Source organism: Macaca fascicularis, chromosome 6 (assembly GCF_037993035.2).
Source record: "Macaca fascicularis isolate 582-1 chromosome 6, T2T-MFA8v1.1".
NCBI lineage: Eukaryota > Metazoa > Chordata > Mammalia > Primates > Cercopithecidae > Macaca > Macaca fascicularis.
Window position 1 is genome coordinate 136,573,088 of NC_088380.1, and position 21,301 is coordinate 136,594,388.

Consider the following 21,301-nt stretch of genomic DNA (forward strand, 5'->3'; position numbering starts at 1 on the left):
GAATATAGCTAGGAGGAAGAATAGCTGCAACTCTGGGGTTAGTAGAGCACCTCAATCTCTATGAACGTTTATGTTACCTGTAAAAGAAACATGATAATAGGCTTACCATGAGGATTAAACAAGGCGTGCACAATATCAGATACATACTTTTCGATAACTATGAACTATTATTACAATTACTATTTTGGCTAAGCATCCAACATGTCACCTGGTACGTAATAGCTGCTTAATTAAATTAGCTATAGTGAAAATGACAACTTATCTCACATAACTGAAAAGTATAGGGTGGTCCCAGTCCTGGGCTCATCTGGAGAGGGTGCCGGAAAAAATCTCTGTCTCTCTCTTTCTCTCTGTCATTGTCTCTCTTATTACTTTTTGTATTATCTATTTCTGTCTTATTGTTTCCATATCTTTTCTCTATGTTTTTTCTTTTTCCTTTTTTTTTGAGATGGAGTCTCGCTCTGTTGCCCAGGCTGGAGTGCAGTGGCACGATCTCAGCTCAACCTCTGCCTCCTGGGTTCACACCATTCTCCTGCCTTAGCCTCCCTAGTAGCTGGGATTACAGGCAGCCGCCACCACGCCTGGCTAATTATTTGTATTTTAAGTAGAGACGGGGTTTTACCGCGTTAGCCAGGATGGTCTAGATCTCCTGACCTCGTGATCTGCTGCCTTGGCCTCCCAAAGTGCTGGGATTACAGGCGTGAGCCACCGTGCCCAGCCCTCTATCTTTTTTCTTTTGTCCCTTTCTAAAGCTCTCTTATTATGTTTTATCTCATTGTCACTTTCTTGCTGCCTCTGTCCCTTTGCCTCTTTTCTCTCTGCCTCTTTGTCTCTCCCCCACATCTGCTTGTCCCACTGATCCCTCACCACCTCATGGCTCTCTCTTCTTTTTCCCTCCTTCTCTCTGTGTCTGTCCCTCTGTCTTTGCTTCTTTATCTATTCTGTCTCCTTCCCTCCTTCTTTCCTGTGTGTTGGATATGATTCTTGATAGACTGACATCAGTGCCGTTGGCCCCACAGTAAAGAAATTACTACTTCTCTCTTATCCCCAGCCAAAGTCGTTACCCCGATCCTCACAGAAATGAGCGAAGTGCTATTTGCCGAGGTTTGGAGCCAGAAACTTTGTTCTACCCAAGTCTCTCGGACTCCGTGGGGATTGTGTGTGACAATAATATATACTACAGCTTATTAGATTAATTATTATTTAGCAGGTCTCATGCTACACATTTTAATAATCTTATTATATCCTCATAACATTTCTGAGTATTAAGAACTATGCTGTCCTCATTCAACAAATCAGGAAATTGAGGTTTAAAAAATGAAGGGTCTTTCATAAGGTTGTGTATCAACTAAGCAACTAAGCTGGTATTATTAATAGAATATGGACTGCCTGCCCCAAGCCCTGTACTGTTAATGCCACACACACACCACTACCTCACAAGGAAGTTAAATTTACTGGGTCTCCATATGTTCATGAGGTATTTGATTTATATATTTATGCCGTTTAGTCCTTATAATATTAATTTTGCAGTTAATTTGCAATATATTATACACACATTTGAGCACCTTCTGCTCCTTCCCAAAAACTCTCAGCTAGCCCTCTTTTTTTTTTTAAATAAAAATTTGTGGGGTTTTCATTCAACATATTGTTTTATATCTACCAGAACTTCAGTAACATAATCTCTTGGTAACATAGCCATTAGAGAGAAAATCAGCCTTGGTTGCCCACTGTGGGCACAGAGACAGAACTGATTCTCCTAACCAAGCCCCGTCCCCACTCCATCTTTCTGCTAGAAATGGCAGGGCGGCGGCCAGGGAGGGGAGGGGTTGAAGTCCAAAGACTTCTTATATTCAACAACATGTCAAATTGTGTCTTCTTTGTGTAGTCAAAAATGTAAGAAGTAGTGGATTAGGCTTTTTTCTTTGAATTCTATAAATGAAAGTTACTACAGGCACAAATATTTGCATCTGTCCTATACTTAAATTTTTTTCCTAAATCAGTTTTCTGATTTTTAATTTTTTATTATTTTCTTACTTATTTTCAAGAGATCCTCTACTTTATCCGCTAGGTTGATGGTATGCTATTTTTTTTTTTATTATTTTGTATGTATTTAACCACAGTTTGAATTATCTCACCTAAAAAATCTTTTTCATCTCAATATTTTGTTCTAATGAATTGAAAAAGAAAGCTTTAAATATCATAGTTTTCTGGTTATGTGATGTTTTGCCAATTTTGCGCAGGTTTATAGTTTTAATGACTTTTAAAATTGCTCCCAGTAATGGAGGCAGCATTATAAATTTCCTTTAACCTATGTCAGAGATGATATACAAAATCCTGAATTTAAAAAACTGTATATGCTAAAAAAAAATTTGTTTATCAGGAAGTCAAGTAAACTTACTTTTAGTGTTAGAACTGTATTTTGAGGTTAATTTTCCAAAAGGAGCATGTGCCACAACTCTAATATAACACAGGTGCTTAGAACATTATTCAAAAATAGGGAAATTTTAATGTTACTATATAGTCATTATTATTTTGTTTTCTGAAAATAACTTGTTAATTCAAAAAGGTTTAAAATACTGATTTTGAAAAGTTGATATGTGAATAATAATTTAACATTTTTAATTCCAGTATCCATTTTGAGAATACTAGTAAAGCTATTATCTGAGGCCAAATCCCACAGAGCCTTCCAGGTGGACTCTACTAAGTCAGGACAGTTTTAAGAGCTTTGGGGGCTTTAGTGTTATTCCCCGGAGCTAGGTTCTTAGAATGTTTATAAACCTAGTCCCTGGATCTGAACTTTCCATTGAAGATTTGAGGATGGTCTAAAGAATGGTAATTAAGGCTTGTTATAAAACATTTTGTTGTAAGAATAATGAGTGAAAGTTTTTGCCTCATTGTATGTCCCTACAAATCAGGGATAGTTTTTACTTTTTTTATTTTAATAGCTAGAGTATAGCAGGCTTATCCTAGAAGAATTAAACCTATTATTTATGGCGTGTAAGAAGCAGATAGTGTCTTTTGGCTCATTCTGAGTGGTATGAAAAATAAATAAATAAAACAAAATGGAATTTCTAAGATAAACAGTTAAAAAAAAAGATGAAGACTGCAATTCTGCTGCTCTGAATGTGTATCCTGATGAGCCATTAATTTCTCTGCACCTTTGCTAACACGTGAGATGGCTGAAGATCCGTCCAAGGAAGTATATTATTAGACTCTAATTGTCTTTATTCATCCCAGATATACTTATTTATTTGCTGTTATCTCATACTTTAATGGATTTTATGCATATATAAATCATCTAAATTTGAAACAGTGTGATATACAACATTATTATATCACTGTGTGCACAAATATTTACTAGAACAGCCCCCAAATTAACTTTCTACTGTCAAAGAATTGGGAAATTTCCAAGATGGGTGGTTATTTGTCTACCTTGTTTACAGTATTCCATGTGGCAACATTGCTTTGGCTTGTACACCAATAAAACTCTCATTGGTAATCAAGATCCAAGTGAATTATACAAGTTTTGAATTGGTTGACATGTACAGGGGATATATATCTTGCATAAATTGTGAATACAATGTACATTGATCCATATAATATTTGTTAGCCATGCATGGTTTGAATAAAGTTAATTTATTCATTCAACATTGTACCTGTGTTGTTTAAGATGCAAAGGCACAAAATTGAGTCCAATGGACATAGTATCTTCCCTCAGAAATTATGCAAGATAGTGTTACAAATTGACATTTGGGTAAATATGTAAAAATCTATTTTCAGTTTTAAAAATAAATAATTTCTGTTGAAATTAACATGTTCTAACAAAAATATGCCCAAGCCAAATATTTTGATATTTCACAGAGGCAGGCTAGAAACTCAGGAGAAGAAATTATCTTCAACTTAGATGTAACTTGATAAATTTGCGATTTGATAAATCAGAGAATATAGGCATGCGATGATGAATTCAGTAAATCAAAGAAAATTCACAACTTGTATTTCATTTGTGGTTCCTCCCTATTCCTCTATTGCTTATTGTCAGTAAATCCCAACTACGTAAATGCATATGTATGGGTTTGGAATGTATCTGTTGCATGTCTATATAATATGTTCTATTTCCTGTAGTTATGTTCTGTTATGGCAGCCTCTATGTTTGCAAATCATTTCCCCTCACATATTATAGATGTGAGATATCCTTGAACAATAGGGGAATATTTCCCTCATAAATTGGTTGTTTGGAAGATAGTGTTCATAGCACTTAGATTATATGTATTATCGTTTCTACTAATGTAAAAATATTTTGTTAGATTGGGCCTGTTTGGGTAATAGGGTGTTTAAATGGAAGCTTTGGCAGAAACACATTATAAAGGTAGATTTTGCCTAGGCTTTCCTCAGAAGAATTCCACTGTGACTCAACAACACCCATTTCCAAAATGAAAAAAAGTGCATGTTGCTATCACCTACCTTAAGCCTAGTGAGAGAGTCTTCGAGGAGATTTATTGGAGAGAACTCTGCTATACCTCCCCACCCCCCCCCTTCCCAGGAGTGCTACCCCCCTCACTTCAGGTTAAGAGAGAGGGGATTTCAGTAGACCACTCTGAGGGCAGAAAATGAGTACCCAGGTTAGACATACACCTGGGAAACCAAAACTGAATATGAATGAGAGAGGGTTGTATGCTTTGGGATAAACCTACATTCCTGAAGTTTGTTGGAGTTTCCCAAGATGAATCTCAGAAGATTCATCTGAGATTTAACACCATTAACACCTGTGAAAGGAGAAGGGTGAGGAGGCCCGATTAGTTGGTCCAGGGAAGCCATTAGACAGCCATGTAGACCAGACAATGTCTCTGCCAGCCCAGCCATAATGCACATTAGACAAGTCCCATGTTGTGGGTAAGTGGCCAGTCCCTCATACCAGAGTCTTGCTCAATCCTGGGCTGGGGGCCACTCTGAGAAGACTATGCCCTTGGCTTATAAGCTGAGGCAGACCCAGATGAAGCTGACAGCTGGAGGCTGCCAACTAACCACACTCCTCACAAATGGACATTGAGTGCTTTCTTGAAGGAGAATCTGGACAGGATATCTCCATTTGTAAAAGTCCTCTAGCAACTCTGTTGATATTCCTATAATCAAAGTATTTTGTGTACTTTTAGTCATCAAACTTAAGTAAACTTTTTAATTAGTTACAGTCTAGTGTAATTATCAAAGTTCTGAATTTTCTTCAGTTATTTTATCCCTTCAACCCCAGCACATATACAACTATTCTTTTTCCTCCATTTGTTCTTTAACCCCTGTTTCCCTCACTTGCCAGAGGTAGCTTCTAACTCTTCCAGTTTAGACCCAAAGAGGAGAGGCATTAGTGGAAGAAGAGATACTGTTGGTGTCCCCTGATCCATAGATGTGCAATTACTAATTCTCTCTCATGAAACTGTCTTATGATAAATGAATCTCATTGAATTATAAAAATATTGGATGATTTTGATGTTTTTATTAATAACAATAACTCTCACTGATTTGGAAGACACTCCCAGGAACTGTATTTACAAACAATATGTATTTTTAACCGTTACACCAATTTTTATGTACAAGAAACAAACCTCACTGGTAAATGGAGATGCTGGAGTCTGTACAGCTGAAGATACCAGAGTTCTTGTGCCTAAGCTGCCCAAATGTGGGGTAGACTTTTTAAATGATTTCTATATTATGTACTTTATATTTGCTTTAAAAATCTTTTGGCTCAATAAAATTTTTGATTTTGATTATATTTACCAATTACTGGTCTTTCTATTAGTACAAATCAAGAGAGTAAATACAAGTAACTATCTCAGAACAAATTAAATAAATCCAACTTGTAATTCTCTGGATGTTTGGAAGGTAGTTTTAAATTGGAAAATCTATTTTTGTTTTAGGGATTTATATTTTAAAATGCAAGTTGCGAAAGAGTGAATTTTGTAGGAAAGGGAGGATCTGAGAATAACATCTTCTTAAACTAAATCTTGCTTTTGACTATTGCTTAAGTTTTTTACACAGTAAGTTTCCCCAGATGTTTGTTTGCAAGTTGCTTTGGTGTTTATCATATGAAATAGGACAAATATTAATTGTGTCTATTTCTAACTTTTCTTGTGTAAGAATAATACAGCAGCTAAGTTTTGTTTTTCTTTTTCTTTTTCAAATAACATACTTGAAATGGAAGCAAATTTCACTTCATTTTACAATGAATATTCTAATAGGCTTTTAGCTATTAATCTTGGATGATTCTCCTATGAAAGACTCTATCATTATAAACTTCCTAAGTTATTCAGAATTCATCTTTTCCATATTTATGAGAGGTACAACTTCATATTTTTAAAAAGAATGGTTCATTTCCTCAAATAGAAATCTTAGCACTGCCAATTTTAGCAACATTTTATTATGAGCAGTTGTCACCATTCTCATCGTTGACATTTAATTGGTTTCCTTTCAAAACCAGGAAAAGATCCATTCAACAGATATTTGGTACAGACCCAGCTCTAAGGACTGTAGATAAAATGGTGAACAAAACAGTCAAAATCCTTCACTTCATAGAATTTAGACTCTAAAGAGGTGAGATAAACAATTAAAAGTAAGCAATCAAAAAATATTTAGCATACCTGATGGTGGTATGTGCTATGTTGAAAAAATAAAGCAGGATGTCAAGACAGGAAGCACTGATGGGATAGGAGCAGACAGTGTTTTGCAATTTTAAATCAGCAGGTTGTCACTGAGAAAATGTGACACTTGAATAAAAACCCAGTGGAGGTCAGAAAATGAGGCAGAAAAATATCTAGGGGATGAGCATCCCAGGTAGGCAGAATAGCAAGTGCAAAGGTTTTAAGGCAGGAGCTTGCTTGAAATATTAAAGAAGGAACAGGGAGATCAATATAGCTAGTACAGAGTGGACAGAGAAGGGAACAGAGAAGAAGATAAGGATAGAGAACTAACAGGGGACACAGCATGTAAGTTCTTTTAAGTGATTTGAGGAACTAGGACATCTGTGTTGATGAGATGGGAATGCATAGAAGTATTTTGATCAGATGAGTCCCAAGGTCTGACTTCCATTTCAACATACATTAGAAATATACTGTAACAAGGCAAGGGAAATAGCAGAAAGATGAGGTAGGAGGCTCTTGTTATAATACAAATGAGAGATGGTGGTATCTTGAGCCAACATAATTATAGGAGAGGTGGGAGAAGGGGCAGTTTTGTGGGTATATTTTGAATTTAGAACCCATGGGATTTCCTGATGGATTAGCAGTGGAAATGCAAAAAAAGATGGGAATCCAGTCTTCCTTCAAGATTTTTGGTATAAACAGCCAATAACATGGAGTTGCCACAAAATATGAATATCTACAGTCCAATCAGAATCACATATGCATTTGGTATTTACTTGTCATAACATGAGGTATTACAGAGAAAAACATACGAAATTGGCTACTTTACAGTTAAAATAAAGTAACATGAAGCCTATACATGCCCCCAGGCTGTAAATAGCACTGATAAAGTAAGTAGAAATGAGTGATATGACACACATGCCTCAAGATACAGGAAGCAGAAATGAGCCAACCCTTGTAGCGGTAGGTAAAAATTACCGTGTGAAGGGTGTAATCATTTCTGTTCATGAGAAATCTGATGTATCAGATCTTCAGTCACTTTGAAAATGAAGGCTTCTAGCTAATTTCTTTCCTTTTTCAAATTCAAATGACAAGATCAGTGCAGGTAGGTCCTATGACAATGAAATAAGAATAAGATATGCAGTTGATCAGGATACTAGCATTCCCAGAGCAATTCTAGGGCACATTCCCAAGTCTGATCATTCATTTGCTTGGTTTTGTTTTTTGTTTCTTTTGTTTTTGGTATTGTTTTAGAAAGTAGTGCATGAGCATCAATGTGTGAGGTATGATCATCAAACTCCTGTATTAAAAAGATGTACATTCTAAAAATGTGGCAAAGCCCTTTGTTCAATCCCAGGCAGCTAAGAGAAGAGCTTTGGTTCCAGATGCACTGACTGTCTCAAAAAAATATGGGAAAATAGATTTAGCATCTCAGTGTTGCTGAGCACTCTAATGTAACATGACAGTAATTCCTGGTCATTTTCTTACACTGTCTTTCCTGGACATGATAAAGAATTAGTTAAGCAATGCCCATTCTTGAGGGAATGTATTGAACAAAAAGGGTAACAAAAGCTCTTGCATATACTTTATTAATTGTGTCTTCTGTATCTTCTCACTTTGACAAGATTAGCAAATTTATGATTTGCATGCATTCTTAAATTACATATATATTTTCCTAGTATATCTCTTCCATAACTGTGCTAACATATCATAGCTAATCTAGAGCACCAAATTTAAGTATCTAAAATGCACAAAGATTGCTTTTGAAATGTGCACTAATTTCAATGACATTGGGCTTGTATGCTGTAAATGCTCTCCCTTTTAAACATAAAATGAATTTGTTCATTGCTTAAATATCATGTCCCCTGTTAAACTGCAAAGGTTGCTAGAAAAGCAGAAGAACAATATAAGCAGGCTATTGAGAAAAGAGCTCGGACCTTGGAGCCCTACAGATCTGGGCTCGAATCCTAGTCCTGCCAGGCTCCAGCTGTGAGTCCTTCCTTCACCTCGCTAAGCCTCAGTTTCTTCATGTGTGGAAAGGTTTTTGTTTTCACATGGATTAGTAAACTAATAACTGAGTAAATGTGGTTTTACTTTCTCCCCATTTTGAAACCAGCTCTGTGTGTGTGGCTGTGGGTGGGTGTTTATATTATGTGTATTGAGGATCATAAATGTTAAAGATAGAAGAATAACTCCATAACTCCTTGTCAGTGAAACTGGTAAAGAGCCATAGTCCAAACCACAGACGATAAATTCCATGCTAAGTAGACTGAACTCTGGATCAGCTTGAGGAAAGATACTAAAAGAAAAAACATAGCTCTCCTAACTCATGTAGCACATAGATCCTCCAAGAACGTCTCGTCTCCTGAATGGCCCGAAGTTGCTTACTGGAAGTAGGATGTATAGGATGGTAGCTGTCATAAAAGAAGGAAACATGCGTAGCAAGAGAGACTTCCTTTTACTCAGCGGGATAGCAAGGAGGCAAATTCAAAGAGATACCTTTGAGACAGGCCATATTTAATTTCTGGAACCCACCTGCTAACCTAGAAAAAAATAGCCCAGAAATTAGAGAGAAGGAGCATGGTGAGTTTCACCACCAGTGCAGCTGAGGACCTTGATGGGCAAGTGATACATCATAGAAAGCAGGATGAGGGACACTCGTCCTACCCTCAGCCCCCTCTTGCCAAGGAAGGTACAGGAAGACGAATCATGATGTGCTCACAGGGCAGAGGCTGCTAGAGTTGGCGAAATAATAAGAAAATGACCAGTTGGAAGAATTATTTGTAAAACATAAACCGGCAAAAGTCTCCATTTCTTAAAAGTATTTTAAAAAGCTTTTAAATCAATAAGAAAAATGAGTGAGGAACCAAGGTAGTTTGCATGTACTATAGCCTGACTGTTCCACTTCTATGATACATATTATATAAATAAAGCCTTAATCGTGCCTACCTGTCAAGACTGAGGTGGAGAGATGACTTTTCCTTTTTACCTCATAATTTACTATGTTTTTATAATTTTTAAAATTTACAATGTAATTTATTTTCTTTTATTTAAATTTTTAAAAGAAAGGAAAGAGCAATACTCCTCAAAGTGCCTAGTACAGGGCAGCAGCTAATATCCTAAAGCTCAACCACTTGTGTAGTTAAGTTGTTCAAATTCTGCTTTCACTTAAAAGCAGCCATTTGATCGTGTATAGAGACAAGAATGCAGATTTTTTGAAATCTAAAAATCATTAGTACTGGTAATGAGATATTTATTTTTAGAATCACTTATCCTCTTGACCCTTAATTTATGGTGCTGTTTGACCATTAAAAAATTGTGTGAGAGGATGGTAAGTGAGATAAATATTATTAACCTGAACTTGTTCTTTCATTAGCCCCTGTGGTATGCAGTGCTACTGAAGTCAAAACATACCTGTATTAGCAGGTTAATTTCTGCCACAGAGGGATTTGCTGAAATTTACATTTGCTTTGTATTTAACTCACTGTAGGGAGTGACTTTAGATACCTCTGCCTAGGAAAAGGGCAGAATATTAATATTGTGTAATTATCCTTTCCTTTATGTTTCCAGAACTTTTGTTCCTGAAAAAGATTGAGGGACAGTGAAAAAGGTACCTCTTTATGTTTCTCTATTTGAAAAGTTATTAGGCAGCATTGCTCTATTACCTTCTAGGAATAATACAACTAATTCTTATTAAGATTGAAAATAGACTTCTTAATATACAGAATGACCGTGCTATTTATTGTCAGTCATAGTTATGACTTTTTAAATGAAGGCTTGATAAACTTTCTCTTACATGTGATCATCAATTTGTGTTTAACCAAAAAGAGCAAGTAATGTAGAGATATTGCATATGTAGATTCCTACCCTGCATGCAAGGACTGGGAAGGATGGAAGCACATCCAAACCTTAGAGATGCTGTGAGGTAGGAAATTCTTTTGAAGGGAATTTCTACTTTCCTCTCCATAGTGTATTGTTTGTCTATTTCAGTCTTTTATTCCTTTGCCAAATAATTAGTTTTCTCTGCTTTACATGTGCAACAGAAGACAATTAACTTACTGCATGCTGGATAGGGAATGGTTTGTCTTCACTGCACTACAAAATATGTGCATTCTTATTGTTACTAAGGGTGAGTGCCTGGTTTATAACAGAATTATAAATAAAGCCATCAGGAAGGAAGAAGCCATCATAATCACTAGATTATCTTTATTGGCCAGTCATTTACCCTTTTTGACATACTATATTTACATTTCCTTGTAATTATTAGAAGAAAAGAAACAGAAGCACCAGTGAAAGAAATGGTGAAATTCAGATGAATATTTCTGTATCATAACAGTTCCTCGAAAATTATTAGAGAAGAAAGAAAATAAAAAATTAAGACATTAGGGTTATAATATGTTCAAGACATTTTTCTTATTTTACTTTACCTCCAATTAAAGCTTCACACAGAACAGGGGGTTCATTGTGTGGCAGATTCCCTTTGTAGGACTTCAAAGTTATTTAGAGTATCTACCAGAGATTCCAGGAACAGGACAGTTTGGATTAAAAATAGGTGACATCCCAGAGCTTTGGGAGACCAAGGCAAGAGGATTGCTTGAATCCTGGATTTTAAGACCAGCCTGGACAACATAGGGAGAACCTGTCTCTACAAAAAATAAGAAGTAAAAATGTAACCAGGCATGATGGTGAGTGCCTGTAGTCCTAGCTACTTGGGTGGCTGAGGTGGGAGGATCACTTGAGCTCAGGAGTTCAAGGTTACAGTGAGCTATGATCATGCCACTGCACTCTAGCCTGGGTGACAGAGCAAGAGCAAGACCCTGTATCTAAAAACAAAAACACAAACAACAACAAAACCAAGATGATAGATTAATGTGGAATTTTCTCAGTTTGTATAAACTTTTGTTGTTGTTTTGAGACGGGGAGTGCAGTGGCACAATAACAGCTCAGATTCTCCTCAGGTAGCTGGCACTACAGGCATGCCCCACCATTCTAGGTTAATTTTTTGTAGAGACAGAGTTTCACTATATTGTTCAGGCAGGTCTCAAACTCCTAGGCTCAAGTGATCCATGTGCCTCAGCCTCCCGAGGTGGTAAGATTACAGGTGTGAGCCACTGCATCCCACCAACATTTTCCCCCCTAAATAGCAGTTGTGGCAAAGGGCTTTTCCCTGTGAAAACTTTTCTGATCCTCTTATTTCTTTATAATATTTGATTTTCCAGGGTTTCCTTTCAAAATATTCTGGATGTGTGTCTAAGTTGCTTAAATTTTGACACTGACATTGTCACTTTAGGGAGGTAAGGTAAAAAATTAAGGTAAAATTAATTTATTCCGTGTGGAAAGTGAAGGGTGTGACTGTAAACATTTCGAACTTTAGTCTACAGTTTTGTCTCCATCGACCACAGTATTAGTATTGCTAAACATCCAGGTACTTGGGTGCCTATGTGCAAGAGGTCTTAGAGTGTCTCTCCATTAAATCTGAAATAAAACTGATTTCAAAATAAATTCCATTTTCAACCACTAATCAGCGACCATTTTCCTGGAAACACTAAGTAACTGTCTTGTATTTAGAGTACACCACGTGAAGACAAATCACAGGGAATGCTCTCTTTGTCCAGCCATCAGCTTCCAGAGTACCAATTTTCGTCAGGCTTGCAGAATACCAGTTTCAATACTGAGTGACAAGGTGTCTATTCTAAAATTTGCTCCCCGAAATTGTTCATACATGTAATAATATGTATTTGAGACAGTAAAAATGGTTAAACTGTCAAAACTGTCTTTCTTTGTCCATATTTAATTTTGAGGAGATGGCGAAGGCCCAGCATAGCCAAGAATTTACTCACTTAATGGCCTATGATAAATCCTTTCTGGCTCGGATGCTTTCAATATTATGTCATGTACAGCCGTAAATAATAACTTGCAACTATAGTCATGGAAATCAGAAAGGTAAACAATTTAAAACTTCATGGACACTCAAAATGAGCAAATCGTTACGTTTCAGAGAAACTGATTCTTATGTCAAACACCTAAATGAACAGTTTGCAGCCTACCTATATTGACAGCATTTCTTGAGGAAAGAGGAAAAGCTGTTTTTTCAAGGCTCTTCTTAAATTCCTTCAGTGTCTATTCTGTATTGATCCCTTTGGGAGGCCCTATATGGTTCAGTACAAAAAGAGGTCTACTTAATTTTCAGAAGAGAAAATACTGTTTAGTAAGCTCAAGCAGCAAAATTGCTTGACTGTTTCTTTAACAGAGGTAAATTAGTATTGATGAACAGATTTGATGATTAAGAAGGATCCTACTTCTCCCAGCTATTGGGGTACAGCTCAGATCTGCACTTGTAATGTCAATGGCCATTAGCAAGCTGCTCTAAGCGTTGGCTGCTCACATTTTGGAGCTCTTTCTCTGGAAATTGCCCTTGGTCCAACAGGAATTGACTTACCTCCCAAAAAAGTTACATGCCCCTTACCTACCCAATGACTGACTGATAATGGGCTGTGGAAGATGGTCTCTTTGTTCCAAGGTGGAATAAAGTCTGCTGTGCAATTGGCATCCATTTCTCCCCAAGCAATCAGGCTGAAGCTAGACACCAGCTGAGACCACATTCTCCTGCAATGGTTTCCTGACACTCTGTTCCAAGGGAGTACTCCCTCAGTAAGACACGAGCACCTGAAGCTGCCTCTGGGCACCCCAGCCCAACACAAATGTGAATGCTGCATTTCTACAATACTATTTATATACTATATTACATTACTAATATCAAATGTAAGAGGCATCAAGACACCAAAAGTGACCAGGAAGCCAAACGTTACTTAGGTTACTTAGCACTAGTCAACATATAAACTGATAAAACGATAAAAGCCGTGGATGTTTTCTCTAAAAGGATATCCCAATTGTGTAAAGATAATATTTAGTGAAAGAGAAAGAGAGAAAGAAGCAGAGAGAGAGTGACTATAAAATAGTATAAAATGTTCAGGTCATTAAATTTTCCTTTTTTGATCATTTAAAAATTTTGCTTAATTTTGAAACTTATGAGGCTACATTTTAACAGATATAAATAAACAATGTAATAATGAGGATTCAATGCATAGTGATCACATTTGAAATGTTTAAAAATGTGAAAATTTCTCTTAATGCATCTTTTAGTGATGCCTATGTCTTTATAAATTATAAATTAGGAAACATGGAGAAAGGGTAACAATGGTTGAAGTAATGAAAGCTTTCTACATAATTTTAAGGAAGTTTGGAATTTAAAAATCAGCCTGGTGCAGTGGCTCAGACCTGTAATCCCAGCATTTTGGGGAAGGTAGGAGGATCACTTGAGTGCGGGAGTTCAAGACCAGCCTGGGCAACATATTAAGACCTCATCTCTACAAAATCTGAAGAAAATTAGCTGGACATGGCGGCACATGCCTGTAGTCCTAGCTACTTGGGAGGCTGAGTTGGGAGGATCCCTTTAGCCCAGGAGTTCAAGGCTTCAGTGAGCCAAGATTGCACCACTGTACTCTAGCCTGGGGGACAGAGTGAGACCCTATCTCCAAAATTTTTTTTTAAATCTCCTCTGTTACAGGATATCATTGCTACCTTCTAGCTTTTAATTTGCATATAAATTTATTATAGCATAGCAGCTCACTAATATGCATTTTCCCCCAAACGGTAATCATTCAGGCTAATCTTTAATTAGATCAAGGCAAAATAAATATTCATACACTCTAATTTTGAACTGTTGGAACCTTTTATTATAATTTTAAAATGATAAGTTCCTATTACAGTATCAATTCCTTTGTCTATTGGTTTTAAAAAGACAAGCACATCATTTTGTTTGATAGCAACCTGCATGTATGAAACTATTCCAATATTTGTTTTTTGTTAAAGTACAGAGCATTTATATTCTTAGTTCGTTAAAGGGACTCTATAAGATTTTGTTTTTATTTTTTAATCATGGTGCATTAGAGATAAAAATCAATCACTTTCGTACCATGTATAGAAATACATAACAGTTACAGTTAGCAGGACAATACCTACCAAAGTGGTACATTATTCTTTTTAATTTCTCACTCTTCACATAGCAAATAAACATTAATTCAGTGTTTTGTTTCCAACATGGAGTACCCTACAGCAGTTTCTGATTGTTATCGTGGTATGTATTATCTAACCCTCATTAGTATAAACACAAAGATGTATTTGCAAAAGTAGTTTTATTTTCGAGTTCTTCAGTAGGGTCATGATAATAACTCACAGAATTTCTACCACAAGAACTGGGATAGCAAAGTTGGGTCATAGGCAGTTAAGTAGTCGGCCTCAGATAGTTATCCTAAAGCTGGAAATTTATGGAAAGTTATTGTTGGTCCAACTAAAAAGCTGAGACATTATCCTTAACTGTGATACAGATGTTAAATTCCATGTTACCAAGGAGCCCTTTGCCTTAAGACTGCCTCTATAAACTAGGTCAGAACACAAAAATCCCCCAAGTTAGAGATTATTTTGTTGTTTTGTTGTTCTTTGTTTCTTTGCTGTGCTAAATTGAAATTTATTGTCAAATAAATAATTTTTAATACTTTATCTGTTCATTAAAATTAATAAAGATATTTAATAAATATATATTAAACAAAGTCATACTCCTAAGATAAGTCACTTGTTTGTCTAGACTATAATTTATAATATCAGGGGGATGATTCATCAGATATTTCCCTGAGAATAGGTTTCAATTAAGGAATTAGAGATTGAAAAGGAGAGATTTGCACGAATTTGGATGTCTGGAGAGGGGAGAACTTAGAAAATGGAAGTTACTTCAGATATTTGTCCTGTTTCACAGTCTTGTCCACGTGGGTCTGTTTGCATTCTCTGTTTTGGTAGATAGGAATAATGCAGCAGCGTCTCTAAATAGAGCGTTAGAACATTAGCCATCCACAATCCTAAATGTAGGACATTGACAATACAGTTATCCTTCGCAGTACTGTTGCCTTCTAGTATGGAAGTAAGTCACATATAATGCTTGTTAGTCATCTATTATATTTGATGTCATGTAGCAGAATTAGTTTAAGAAATCATTGGAAAAACACCTGACATATACATACGTTTTATAGTGTTTAAGGTTGTTCTAAAGATAATAGAAAAAGACCCATCTTTAACTTCATTGGAGAAAAAGGTCGACTTCTGGATTTAATTACAATTTAGTTCTAGATTCCAGATCAGATTTTTTTTTTATGTTGAAAAACACCATTTCACCATGCAAGGCCTCTATTGTCAACTTTGTAGTTCCACAGATTTGGCCATGCTGAGGTTAAAATGCATGTTAGACATCAGTGTGGAGATATCAGGCACATAGCTGAATGGAGTCTGAAGCTCAGAGAGAGATCAGAGTTGGAAATATATATGCTGAAATATGTAAATCTTCAGCAAATATAAAATGCATTTAAAGTCCCAGAGTCAGATAAGTTTACTTGAAGAGGAAGGAATATACTGAATGTATACTGAGAACATTTGAACAATTCAAGAATGATTATCTAGGAACTTCATTACTTGGAGGTCAAGTAGAGGAGAAAGGAGTCACTAAGGAAGTAATATAAAAACCACTGGAGCATATTGTCATGGAGACCAAGAAAGGAGAGTGTTTCAAGAAGGGGAGAGGAGGTCAGCTGCATCATCTGTGGCTAAAATATGAAGGTAGAAACATCATCATTGATTTTGACAACATGGGGTTTTGTAGGTGAACTTGGTGAGACTTTTCAGAAGTGTGGTGGATACAGATCAGATTGGCGAGTACTGAAGCATGAATGGTAGGAGAAACAGAGGAAAGCAGATGAAGTCAGTTTGGCTTTGAAACAAGGAGAAGAAAAATAGTTGCTGGAGAGAATATGAAGTCAAAGGAGATACACATTTTTAAAAAATATAGAACACTTAACCATCATTTTGCATACTGATTAGAATGGAGGAATTCATTATATATATAAAATATATATATAAATGTATATAATACACACACACACACACACACACACAAGGCAATGATAATATCTTTCAAGAATAAGATCCATAAGGAGACAAGGGAAGGTAGGATCCAGAGTACAAGTGAAGAAATTGACCTTTTGTGAAAGAAGGGACTCCTCCTCCATTGTGACAAGAGAGAAGGCAGGGAGGACAGGTACAGATGTGGATAGATTTCTAGATTCAATGGTAAGAACGTGAGGGAACTCTCATCTCATAGCTTCTTTTTCTTAAAAAAAGTAAAAGGTACAATCATTAGCTAACAGTGAGTAGGGAAAGGAATTGGGATAAACTGTTGCAACTGAATTGGGAGGAGAAAATATGTTAAGTAATCATTTTGGAGAGTGGGAAACTGAGTTTTTCTGGGATGGCTAAGGAGTTGGAAATATTTATAAGGTCTGTAATGACAGATCTTGGAAGTGAAACCATGCAAAGAAATAAGTGACTCTAAAAGGGATTGGTGGTGGGTAGCAGAAAAGTGGATTGGTCAGTGAAAGTCATTATGAAGTAGTAGAATTTTTAAATGTATTTGAGTCAATGAAAAGGATAGAAGAATATAGTCAGAGTGAGATATGTATTATAAAGAAGATGAAGGAGGTGGGATATTTTTCTAAGTGAAGATTAGGACTAGGGTATTGTTATGGGAATAGGAGGCTGTCAAGTAATGTAAGAATAGCTTACTGGAGGTGACAAAGTCAAGGAATCAGATGTCAGCATATTGGATGGGTCATTCCCAGGATGCTGATGTAACACAGAAGGATGACAGAGAAGATACTTCAATAGATCTTCAAGGATCTTCAATGAATGACCCAAGTTTTATAAATGATACTAGAAGAAAAAATGGCGGCTAGCATACTTGGATGGCATAAGTAGTTTTTTGTTTTTGTTTTGTTTTGTTTTGCTTTGAGACAGGGCCTCACTCTGTTGCCTGTGCTGGAGTTCAGTGGCACGAACATGGCTTAAATAGCAGCCTGGACTCCTGGGCGCAAGCAATCTTCCCACCTCAGCCTCCCAAGTAGCTGAGACTATAGACACACACCACCATGCCAGTCAGTTTGGGTTTTTAATAGAAGTAAATGAATTACAAATGGGAAAAGTAGAGTGAGAACACTCATCTTCACCTCCTGGACCTGAGGTACACAGAGTGTAAAAGAAAATTTAAAAAGCACTCACTAGGGAGGGCTAGTAAAACAATGATGTGCTCAGGGTACATTCACATTTGAGTTATGGCAAGGGGAAGGACATATTTTTAAAAGACATTGAAGGTAGAGGAACATTTAGTGATCATAGATGTGGGTTTCTGGCAGTAACATTAAAGTGTTTAGAATGGAGTGGAGATGTGATTTAGGGGATGCGCACAGAACACACGGGATGAAAGTCTGAGTCATAGTGAGTGTTACGATCCTGGAGGTCTGGTTGCTAGTGACACAAGGATGTGGGGCAAGATAAAATTAATCCTGAGAGCATCCTGAGCAGAAATAAGACTAATCAGTTCTGTCTGTGTGCCTGAAAAGTTATCTGATGTAGATTTGGTGCTCCTTATGGGAGTACGTGGGGATACCATTGCCCTGGAACTACTGTTTCTGGTGAAGGATACTGAAGCTTTGTGTAGTTTTCCTCTAATTTGCCTCACTCTGAGTCCTACCCAATCAGCACATTTTTGGAGATGGAAACTTTGTCACTATGATGTCAGCAAATATGAATACCTTGTGCTTGTTCAGAGTGGGTAAAAGCTCTCAACCCTGCCAAGATGTGCTTCGAACTTCATTGCTCTGGTAATTTTCTTGTGCTCAATGGCAGGGCAAGGAGTAAAGGGAAGAAATTTTCACTGAGTATCTAGATGTGCTGAACTCTGGAAACGCTTGCCTCATTTATTGTGGCTTCAATCTACTTTTCTGCTCATTTTGTAAGCAAGATCCTCAACTCTACTAATGCTAGCAATACTTAAGGGCAGGAAACGACTATTATAACTCATGTCATTATACCCACATCTTGAAAACTACCATATTAAAGGGAGAAAGTACTGGCTCAAGGAGGCTACTTTATTAATATCACATTACATTTAAGTCGAAGTAATGCTGTTTTTGGAATTTAGATTTCTTGCATCCAAATCTTTGTGAAGGTTAGGAAGCCGTGTAGCATACAAATGAAGGTGAACTACATTATCTATCACCAAAGTTAGACTGATTTATAACCAAATTCTATGTGTGTTATGCTATTCTTTTAGTTTATGTTATAGAGTTAAAGCTTGAGGAGATGCTGAGAGGAATGTTATCATGAAAATATAATCTAGCTAGTTATTAAGGTGCTTCAAAATTAGATTTTCACCGTGGTTTGGGTTTGACTTTAAATTTGTAGACTAATGGATTTGATCTTGTGATTATCTCAAATAGCTGTTGAACTATGATTATCTCAAATAGCTTCCCACTTTGTGGGAAGCTGTACCTACAGAGACAGCTTTATTGTTCAGTGGAGACAATATCAAATATGACATACTTCCTGGCTTGAATGAGCTTACAATCTTGTAAAACATACAATCAATTGTCAATTGGAACATGCTAATCATCGACACTGGAACAACAGAGAAATTACACATGGGGGCAGGGTATCAGGGCAGAGCTCTCAAATAAATGATATCTAAGCACCAATAAATAATTTTTATGGATACCTTGTATAAAATCAGCATTTCAGTTTTTTAAATTTACTATTAAAAATACCTGTATAAAAAATCAGATGATTTTGTGATCTCTTCAATGGCAGCAAGTTAATTAAAAGTTCAGTGTATTCAACTGTCATCTGTTTGGAAGAGATTGGATTTTTAATTAATAAATTAACACAAATATAAATTTTCTCAATATAAATTGCTAAAATAAAGTAATTAAAATTTAAAATATGGTATTGTTTCTCCTGTGCGATTTCAGTGGGCACATATATTTCCATGTCTTCTGTAAATATAAGAAAAGTCAATCAATAAAATTTAAAAGTATATTTGATAACTTGCAATATTTGATCCTGCAAAAGTCTTGGGAAAATAAAAATAAAACAAAAATAAAAGAGGAAATATTTTATTCATGTTCAAGAATGTATTGAAATGACTTTAGCTCATCTCACCTTTTATCTGATATTGTTCTCTAATATTTTAACTGCTTTTAGGAGTTGAAATGACTCATTCATCCAACAAACCTTTCTTTTTCACCTACTATGTACAAAGTACCACATGACCTCTCAGTATGTTATCAAAATAAAGCAGACAGGGCCCGCAACCACAGAATCTTACAAATACACCTTACCAATTGCAAGTTAAATACTAAATTGTAGGAAAGAATTGTCTTCTGAAATATTATAGGTTAGTAATTTATTGGCCGTCCAGAAACAATCGTGGTCCCTTATTTATCCCAGAATTTTCCTGGACCAGATTTCTCTTCTATATAATAGGAAAAGTCTGTTGGGTACAGTTCACTAGCTGAAATTAATAAAGTTCAAATAATACATATTTCTTATATAATATATTCTAAAATCCTCAATAACAACATACTGAACTCTTACTAATGCCAAAGCAAGAATAATATCTAATTCCATTTAAAGCATAGAAACCAGGAGATGGAGATCAATATATTTTAATCACTTTTCTCATTATGTAATCAAATCAAATACTATCATTGCATTATGTGTATGTGAATATATGTTTTAACTAACTTTGTTAATTCAAATTTTAATATAACATTTCACTTTTTATAATTACTGAACAGAGATATTGTCAGGTTTTTGCTTGTGTTAACTTGTACATCTTAGGAGTATTCATCCTTTTTCTTCCTTTTTTAAGTAAAAATAAAGAATGGCTTTAACTCTTTTGCCCATGTGTGGCTGTAAAAAAAGAAGTAAAGAAAAAGCAAGGAAAGAGGAAAAGGTTTAAAAAATGGGAAGGAAAGAAGAGAAAATGAACAAATTAGTACAATGGAGTATGGATTTAGTGTGTATGTGTGTATAGAGATGGGCTTTTCTGAAGTATGGATTTAGTGCGTACGTGTGTATAGAGATGGGCTCTTCTGAAGTATGGATTTAGTGTGTACGTGTGCATAGAGATGGGCTCTTCTGAAGTATGGATTTAGTGCGTACGTGTGTATAGAGATGGGCTCTTCTGAAGTATGGATTTAGTGCGTACGTGTGCATAGAGATGGGCTCTTCTGAAGTATGGATTTAGTGTGTACGTGTGCATAGAGATGGGCTCTTCTGAAGTATGGATTTAGTGTGTACGTGTGCATAGAGATGGGCTCTTCTGAGTTCTACTTTTCTGCCCTGTTGGATCTTAAGTCTAATCCTTATCATTATCATTAGTCCATGCAGGACTGGCTTTTATGTGTTTAGTCTATTATTTTTAATATTGTGATAAGCATCCAAAAACCCTCACATCCACAAAATGGTAGGAGTTTTAAAATGTATATATAAAGTGAAATATATAGCTACTCCCTGAAATACATTCCTGCTCCTTGATGAGTTTTTCTAGATATTTTTAATTTCTTTTCCTTTTATTATTTTATAGTTTGAAACTATGATTTTTAGGGTATACCTCTGGAAAATGTTCACTCTTTTTGTATAATTAATACAGTAGGTGCAACTGTTTTCTTTTTCTGTCTCCTTAAATCTATGGAGTACAGGTTGGAGTGGAGGAATAATTGGATAGGGCAGAGCCG

General features: G+C 36.0%; 1 protein-coding gene across 3 annotated transcripts in view; it reads left to right on the forward strand.

Moving 5' to 3' along the window:
* The window catches only part of CHSY3 (chondroitin sulfate synthase 3), a 286,394-nt gene that overhangs the window by 121,674 nt on the left and 143,419 nt on the right, over positions 1-21,301 (forward strand). Inside the window, exon 3 of one of the 3 annotated variants that reach the window (XM_073995183.1) lies at positions 10,197-10,973. The exons of the other annotated variants lie outside the window; for them this stretch is intronic. Coding sequence (XP_073851284.1) covers positions 10,197-10,211 — 15 coding nt within the window. The 3' untranslated portion in view covers positions 10,212-10,973. Of the gene's footprint in view, positions 1-10,196; positions 10,974-21,301 lie in introns of those variants that run through there. 3 annotated transcript variants of the gene reach the window in all.